At 36.4% G+C, this 9,343-nt stretch overlaps 1 protein-coding gene and 1 non-coding gene across 2 annotated transcripts in view; one reads left to right on the top strand and one right to left on the bottom strand.

The window, feature by feature from the left end:
• Positions 1-1,547, bottom strand: part of LOC142180097 (uncharacterized) — a 55,913-nt gene extending 54,366 nt beyond the window's left edge. The window contains exons 1-4 of the mRNA XM_075251022.1: positions 1,364-1,547; positions 1,025-1,264; positions 778-970; positions 185-528 (exon numbers count right to left, since the gene is read on the bottom strand). Of these exons, the coding sequence (XP_075107123.1) occupies positions 185-528; positions 778-970; positions 1,025-1,264; positions 1,364-1,547 (961 nt within the window). The remainder of the gene's footprint in view (positions 1-184; positions 529-777; positions 971-1,024; positions 1,265-1,363) is intronic.
• A 2,518-nt stretch (positions 1,548-4,065) lies between these two features.
• LOC142180444 (small nucleolar RNA R71) lies at positions 4,066-4,172 on the top strand. The gene has a single exon (XR_012709069.1). It is a non-coding gene; the product is annotated as a small nucleolar RNA R71 (small nucleolar RNA).
• The last annotated feature ends 5,171 nt before the right edge of the window (positions 4,173-9,343 follow it).

Here is a 9,343-nt window from a genome sequence, read left to right on the forward strand (position 1 = left end):
AGCAAGTAAAATGTTAGGCGTCATCACGGTCCCGAGGGTGGGAATTTCGGGTCGTGACAAAACTCCTTTGGCTTAATCAGGCGATCATTCCACCTCTTTGTCTTCTCCTTAAAGATTCATGCATTTTCATACGCGCCCAGTCTAAATTCCATCAATTTGTTCATATGCGCCAACCTGTGTTCACCTGCAAGACTAAGAAGATGATTAAGCATCTTAATTTCCCAATAAGCTTTATGTTCTATCTCAACATGTAGATGACACAATTTTCCATACACTAATTTGAGGGGTGAAGTCCATATGGTTGTTTTGAATGCAAATCTGTAAGCCCATAGAGCTTCATCCAACTTTACAAACCAATCCTTACGAGAAGCATTAACCATCTTTTCAAGAATTCGTTTAAGTTCAAGGTTAGCCACTTCAACTTGCCCACAAGTTTGGGCATGGTACAGGGTTCCTGTTTTGTGTGTGACCCCATACTTAGACAGTAATGTAGCAAACTGCTTGCTCACAAAGTGCGACCCATTGTCACTGATAATCACTCAACGTGTCCCAAAGCTGGTAAAGATGTTCTTCCGTAAGAACTCACACACCACCTGAGCATTATTCGTCCTAGTAGGGATTTCTTCGACCCATTTACACACGTAGTCAATGGCTACTAGGATATAGTCATAAGAATGCGATGATGGGAACGGACCCATGAAGTCAATGCCCCAAACGTCAAAACTTTCACATACTAGAATGGGTTGAGAGGCATTTCATCGCTCTTGCTAATATTACCTGCCCTGACACTTGTCACATGCAGCTACATACACCTGTGCATCTTTGTACAAGGTAGGCCAATAGAAACCGGCTTCCTTGACCTTTGCTGCAGTGCGATTTCCACCATAGTGTCCTCCAGCTGCTCCCTCATGGCAATGAGACAGAATGCTTGCCATCTCTCCTTCAGGCACACAACTTCGAATCACACCATCTGCACACAGTTTAAACAAGAAGGGGTCATTCCAAAATTAACTTTTTACCTCACCTTGAAGCTTCCTTCTTTGATCACGAGAGAGGTCATGAGGCAACCATGCACTAGCCAAAAGGTTGGCTACATCAACATACCAAGGCGGCCTTTCAGCTATCGTAGCAATGGAAAACATTAGCTCATGAGGGAACTCTTCCCTTATTTCAACTGTTTCGACCAGAGGTCTCTCAAGTTGAGATAGATGATCTGTGACTTGATTTTCTGTGCCCTTCCTATCTTTGATCTCCAAGTCAAACTCTTAGAGCAACAACACCCACCGCATCAGATGCAGCTTAGGCTCCTTATTACTCAACAAGTATTTTATGACTGAGTGATCAGTGTGCACAATCACTTTACTCCCCACCAGATATGATCTAAACTTGTCAAACGCAAAGACCACAGCAAAGAACTCTTTCTCCGTAGTGGCATAGTTGACTTGAGCATCATTCAATGTCCTGCTTGCATAGTAGATGTGCATAAACATCTTATCTTTTCTTTGCTCCAGAACTGCCCCCACAACTACATCGCTGGCATCACACATTATCTTAAATGGGTGGATCCAATCAGGTGTCACCATAATAGGCGCACTTACAAGCTTTTACTTTATCAATGTGAATGCTCTTAAGCACTCCACAGTGAAAACATACTTGACATCTTTCGCTAGCAATGCAGTTAACGGCTTGGCAATGCTGGAAAGGTTTTTGATGAACCTCCTATAGAACCCAGCATGTCCTAAAAAACTCTTTATACTTTTCACTGAAGTCGGTGGAGGGAGCCTAGCAATTACATCAATCATAGCTCTATCAACTTCAATTCCATGTGCAGTCACTTTGTAGCCCATGACAATTCCCTCTTTCACCATGAAGTGGCACTTCTCCCAGTTAAGAACCAAGTGAGTAGCTTCACAACGTTCAAGCACAAGCTCAAAATTCTTCAAGCAATCCTGAAAGTCATCACCAAAGAGTGTGAAATCATCTATGAATACCTCTAGAATGTGGTATTCTCAACATCTTCTATGGCAATGGGTATCTGATTGTAGCCTTAGTACCCATCCAAGAAGCAGTAGCATCCATGTCCAGCCACTTTCTCGAGCATTTGATAAATAAAGAGAAGTGGGAATTTGTCCTTCCTTGCTGCATCATTCAGACTTCTATAATCAATGAACATTTTCCACCCAGTCTTCTTGTACTTTTTCAGCAACTCCACCAGCTTTTGCTCCTGTGTACCTGTCATGTAAGCAGAAATAATCATAGAAAAATTGTTAGTTTCAAGAAAAGCATATTTCAAGTGAGTAGGGAGGACTTTCAATTCCACACTAAGCCTAGAAGCCTCCTCTTTTAGTTCCTCTTCATCAACCACTTGATCACCAGTTTCAAGAGCTTCAGCCTCTTTCTTTTTTTCAGGATTTTCATCCTCCACTGTGCCAGACTGAGTAATACACCTCTCTATAGTATCCCCTACAATCTTGTCAATTTTGTATTTTTTAGCCAATTCCCCAACAACATCTAGCTTGAAGCACGAGTAGGCAAACGCCTCATCACTGGAGTATTTCATCATCCTTTTCATCTGGAACACCACTTTCTCATTGTCCCCTCTGAGCATAAGCTACCCCTCATAGATATCAAGGATAGATATGCTTGTACATAAAAATTGCCTCCCTATAATTAGAGGCACCTTCTTGTTCACCTCCATATCCACCACAATAAAGTCTACAGGGAACACAAACTTGTCCACCCAAACTAGAATATCCTCAATGATTCTCTCAGGCAAAATGGTAGTCTGGTCAGCTAGTTATAGGGACACTGGTATTGATTTTATCATTCCAAGCTCCCCTTCTAGTTTCTTGAACACATACAAAGGCATTAGATTTATGGACGCACCAGAAGCACAGAGGGCCTTGTCGAATTTCTCACTCCCCAACGAGCATGGTATGGTAAAACTTCCCAGGTCCCCACACTTTTGGGGAATTTTATTTTGCAATATGGCAATGCAGTGGGCATTAAGCTTGACCATTGTTGTCTCCTTCAATTTTCTCTTGCTAGAAAGGATTTCCTTCAAGAACTTTGCATAAGCAGGCATCTGAGTGAGTACCTCTATGAGGGGAATATTCACATAGCATCTCCGCCCAAAACATTTGTCAAGTTTCTCCCGCTTCATCTTTTGAGAGAATGGTAGAGCTGGCATATGTCTATTGTCTTCAATCTCCTTTTGTACCCCACTACTATGACCTTTCTACTCTTCACTTTTTTTCTCCTCTGGTGTCTCAGTCTGCTCGTTCACCACCTCGGGTCTAGCTTTAACTACTGGGTCAGCCAATGTTTTGCCACTTCTCAGAGATATAGCTTTGACAGTTTCTTTTGGGTTCTTTTCAGTGTCAGAGGGTAAAGTCTCATGAGCCCTTTCATATAACAAATTTCCAATTTATCCCATTTGCCTTTCTAAATTACGGATAGTCGTGCCCTGAGTCTTAAATTTTTCATCTGATTTGCTGATGAACGCCTTCATGAGATCTTCCATACTAGACTGATTTGATTGTTTTGGATGGTACTGCTGCCTCTGCTGGTTCTGAAAACCTAGTGGTCCTTGACCCTGGGGTCTAGGATTATGTTGTTGACATAAGTTCAAACTCCCACTAGCTGAACTCCACGAAAAACCTGGATGTCTTTGCCCCATCGCATTATAGTTGTTCCCACCTTGGTAGTTTCCTCTATTATAGTTCTCCAAAGCATTGACTTCCTCAGCTGAAATGACACTCATGTGTAGGGTGTCCCGTTCCACAAAAGTCACATGCTGCTTGCGGCTCACTTTGTACCTTGGTCACAAAAGTCTAGCTGGGCTTGAATGGATGTGTTACAGTCCACCTGGTGAGCCCAACTGATTTTCTTCTATCATTACTCTCAGCCGACCACTAGTTAGCATTCTCAAATAATTCATCAAGGATTAAGAGAACCTCTACCGGAGTTTTCTTCATTAGTGGACCTCCATATGTAGTATTCAGAGTTCATCGCGAGGAAGATGTCAGTCCATCCTAAAAATTCTGGAGTTGCATCCACAAATCAATTCCATTATGCTGACACTTTCTAACTATCTCCTTGAATCTTTCCCAAGCTTCGAAAATCATTTCTGTCTCCTTCTGGCAGAAATTGTGGATTTCCCTTCTGAATTTCTCTGTTTTTGCAGCTGAGATGTACTTGTGAAGAAACCTTTTGGTCATATCTTCCCATGTCCTGATCGACCCTGCGGGTAAGCTACGAAGCCAGTGCTTCGCGTCATCTTTCAATGAAAAGGGGAATGCCCTTAAGTAGACCGCATCTTTTGATACTCCATTGTACTGGAATGTGTTCATGATTTCTTCAAGGTCTATCAAGTGATTGTTTGGGTCTTCATTCACCTTCCCTTTGAAGATGCAGTTGTTTTGGATGGTTTGAAGCAAGCCTTGCTTTAACTCGAAGTTGTTTGCTGCTATGGGTGGAGGTCTAACACTTGACAGTCATTGATTGTAGAATGATCTGGCATAGTAACATAATGATCTTCCAGGCCTGGGTGCTGCATTCTCGAACTGGTCTTCAACAAAGGGTCGGTTTAGATTGAATCTTCGACCCCCGCCATCTTCGACAGTCTCCTCATCAACTCTCCGAGCTGCTTCAGCTGCTATCCGTGCAACTTCTTGTTGTGCTGCCTCTCTTGTAGCTAAGTCTACTCTATCAATCTCTTTGTTTGCCATGTTATCTTGAGTCGAAGTGTGACCCAAGAAATTTTCTGTTAATTCTCTTTCTTCTCTCAGTTGTCGCAGTTGTTTCTACAACTCTGGTTCGTAGGGTATCACTTCCTTTGAAGAAGATCGAGTCATACACCGGAGAAATCAATCTTGTATCCTGCACACAAGTAAGAAAACGTGAATACACTAAAATAAAAATCGGTTCTTGAATTAGTACTAAAAACTATTTTAAACACTATTGATTGTCAATCCCCGACAGCGGCGCCAAAATTTGACTAGCGCAAAACACAACACAAAATTATTGCTCGCTAGTTAAAGATAGTATAGTTTAATTATCGTCTCCACAGGGATTGGATTTAAACAGTGTTCAAATAATCTTCAGTCAATTACTATCCAGAAAAATTAATACTTGATTTGATAACTATTACTACGATTAACTACTAAAAATTAAGCAATTAATAATTGATCATAAATGACAGCAGATGAGCAACGAAGAAATATCAATGAGAGAAATAAGGGTAATTGACTAGACATGTGCAAGATAATTGACTCTGGACCCAATTTTTGAGTTAGTTCACTGTATAATACTGTTGATTCTCAGGAATTCAACAAATAATCAGATTATACTTGAAGTTAATATTCCTCTTTTGATTAAATATTATTTTCAGTAATTAATCCAATTGAAGCACGGTAAACAGTTGCAACACTAAAATGATTGTTATGATCTTAAGGGTAACTTCTCACGAATATTTTCCTATTTTCTAGTTCGATTAATAATTCAGGAGGCTCTTTCAGTTACCTACTTGAATCACGAATTTAAACTAGAGCATAAGATATAAAGAAATTCAATATCAAACTCCTCTTTCGATTAAGCAAAATAATAAATAACTACACAATACGAATTAAAACTCTATTAATTAATTTTAATAATTATCAAGAATCGAATCCTTAATAAAGTTATCAAAACACCATATCTGTCAACTCCCTAATGGAAATTACTCCATAGCAATGGAAAAAGTCATCGCAATAAGGTTTAAGAACAAAGAAAATATCAATGCTAATGATTCGATACAAACTCCCGTATTGCACCGATTGTTGGTGGAAACCTTGATGAATTCTCGAGTCTTCTTCCCTTGGTTGGTTCTCCAATCTTTCGTAGGTCAAAAGTCTGATCAAAAGCATATTTTTTGGTCTATTTATACTCTGTAGGAATGGGCCCGGACGAAACTACCCTCTCCTAGCCGAAACAGGAAATAACTCTGACAAAATTGTACACTCGTGCCACGCCATGCGGCGCGCTTGTGAAGATATTCAGAGAGCTTGCAAAACGCCTGTCAAACCAATTTTACACCGTCGCGCTGCGCCACGCCCCTTGCGGCGCGGCGCGGCGCGCGGTTGTGTCTTTTTCTCAAAGTAAATTGTTTCATCCACTTTATGACATCCAGAGTTGGTTCTCGACCCCCGAACGTGATCCCCACTAATATTTTGGACTTCTACTCAGACTTCAAGGTTCCAACTTGTTCAATTTAGCTCCAAATTTCCTTAATAGCTCGGGATCATTTCCTGCAAGGCATAAAACACGTAATAAATGTAATTCACTATCGTTTAAGCTCAAACACGCGTAAAATGCAATAATTAGAGTGCAATACTATCGCTAAAATACAGATTTCTAGCCTATCATCAATGCACTTTAGGCGTATTCTCCATATCAATGAGTACACATTTTTAAAAATCACATAATATTAGTGTTAAATAATATGTTTGAGTAATAAAATAAAAATTAAAGGGAAAGTGAGTTTAAAAAAATAGGATTTTCAATCACATGTAGTTAGTTCACTAATAAAAAAAACCGTGCCACGCAGAAATCCTTGTATGTCTTATTGTGATTTTCGAGGACTTTATGTGGGAGTATCTTATGAATATTATTGTTATACATATAACCTAATACTTAAGACAAACAAATAACACAAAAATACTTTTATTATGATTCTAGATTTGTGAAAATAACACAAATCAAATTTTTTAATACTTTCATCTTTTTAGAGATTCCGAATAAAGAGATTGGCCCTATAACTCCTATAATAAATTAAGTGACTATGTAAACAACAAATTTTGATATAATACTGTATAAAAAACATAATAACTAAATCCTGAAAATGATGAACATGAGAGATTTGGAGATGAAAAATTATATACAATTACAGTGCGAAATAGTCATGCATATATGCTTAACCAACCGGAAAGCACAAAAAATGATCTGACAATTGATTTGGGCAAACTACAACCCCTTATTAGCTAAACTATAATGCTAAAACATGAGAACTTGAATTGGCTGTTATTAATGTCACAGCGAAAAATTTGCAGCAATGAAAAATGAAAATGTAAAGAGACAAATTGAGTCAAGTAAGCATAAACATGCATTTTAAAAAAGGAAGTTAAACTTGTAAATAAGTAAGCTATACTTTTTGAGATATTTACCCAGTTTTTTACAATTTAAGACATTTTTTTTTTTTTGGTCAGGAATTAAGACATTTAATAATCAAGTTTGTGGGAAATTGTTCTTTTCGACTAAATATTTACTCATGCCAACAACAATACAAACTACAAAAGAAAAGGGATCAATTAATATCAATCGAACCCTATAAGGGTGGACATAGAAAGTATTATACTATGTTATGTAGCTTAAATTAAGGAATGCTTTATATAAGGTAGTCCCAAAGATTATGACCTCATACACAGTTTAAATGAAGGAAAGATTAAATACGTAAAAAATAATTTAATTTCAAACTACTAAATATTAGCTAGGAGAATAATCAAATGACTAATTTGTCTTATATGAACTCTATTCTAAAAGGATAAAAAAGGCGAACGACATTTTGCTAAAAGCCTTCGTTTTTTTAATATAGTACTAGTCTTATGCTATGCGCGTGTACCCAACTCAATTAGTATTAATATTTTTAAAATTATATAAATATTATATAAAATAATTTATACTCCATATTTAAGTTATAAAATAAAAGCTAAGAAAAAATACCAGTTAAGTGAACAATATTAATTTAGTTAAATGAATAGCAATTTATCAATCTGACTCTTAATATTATATTAAAAATGATATTCCTCATATTTTTTGTTTCTTTTGCTGTCGATTCTCTTCTTAATGGCATAATTTACGTACCCTATTATGTTAATTTAAAAAAATTATTTTACTTGTATGATAAATTGTAGAAGAATTTAATTGGGTTATTTTGCTAATTAGTTAATTCTCAATTATTTGTTCTCAAATAAGAAAATTCTTTGTTTTCTTGTTGATTCGAATTGTTAATGCTAGCTCATACCAAATTTCAAATATTTAGTAATTAATATTTTATCCAATTATATTCTATTTTTAATGGTAAAAAATAATTAATATATTATTTTTAGATTTTTGCGTTTGCAAAACCGATAGTGTTGTTGACTTTTATCAACTACCAATCTATCTCTCTCTCTAATTTACTTTTAGTTTTTTTGTTCTAACTATTGAGCGTGATTTTCAAATATAATACAAGACATCAATAATAAAATATTAATTGAGTTGGAAAGGAGTTCAGTTATAATACAAAATTAATTATAGTTTTTATATATAATGAGATTAATTAATATAGTATTTTGTTGGTTCGAAAATTGGCTAGCGAATGATGAAATAAGCAAACTAATAATAATTATATTAAAACTCAAATACAAAATTTAAGCAGTTACATTTGCACATTACAATTTTTAACAAAGTTTTTGTGTCTCTTCCTAAGAGTTAGCATATTTTCCCAAGTTATTTCTCCAGTGGCGGAGCCAGGATTTTCATCAAGGGGGATCAACATATAAATAAATAAACTCACCAAGAAGTCAAGGGGTGCCAATGCATAGTATATATACATATTTTATAGATAATTACCTAACAACACAGTATAATTTTTCGATAAAGGGGTATCGGTTGAAACCCCTTAAATGCATGTGGCTCCGCCACTGTATTTCTCTTATTATTCCCTTTTTATTGATTATTAAGTTGTAGCATCTTAATTATATTTATTTTCAATAGCTAATTTTTTCTTTAAAAGATAATTATGTGTTGGAGAAATTATATTTTACTATAATCCGTGTTAAATGAAATTACAATCACGTTAGTATATGATACTTTAGATGAACTAAGCATTTAAGATTTTAAAGTTTATTATAAATTTTTCACTTTGACTTTCATAAAATTTACCTTTTTGTCACGATCCGGAATTTTCACCTTCGGGACCATGATGGCGCCTAACTTTTTACTTGCTAGGCAAGCCGGTGTTAGAGGATTCCTTAAACCAATTTTAGTCCATTTCAATAACATAATCTATTAAACTAAATAAAAGCTAAATCTGAAATGCGGAATAATATAAAGCCCATAATATCTGATACAATTCGGATCTGGAATCACAACTCACGAGCTTCTAAGATTTTCTATAACAGAGTCTGAAAGAAATATAACTGTTCTGAATGAAAAGAAACAGTAAAATAGGGGAGATAGAAGGGGATATTAAGGTCTGCGGACACCAACAGATCTACCTTGAGTCTCCAATAAGCAAGTCCAAGCTGCTAAGCCTCACGATCAG

The sequence above is a fragment of the Nicotiana tabacum genome, chromosome 4 (assembly GCF_000715075.1).
Source record: "Nicotiana tabacum cultivar K326 chromosome 4, ASM71507v2, whole genome shotgun sequence".
In the NCBI taxonomy this organism is placed as follows: domain Eukaryota; kingdom Viridiplantae; phylum Streptophyta; class Magnoliopsida; order Solanales; family Solanaceae; genus Nicotiana; species Nicotiana tabacum.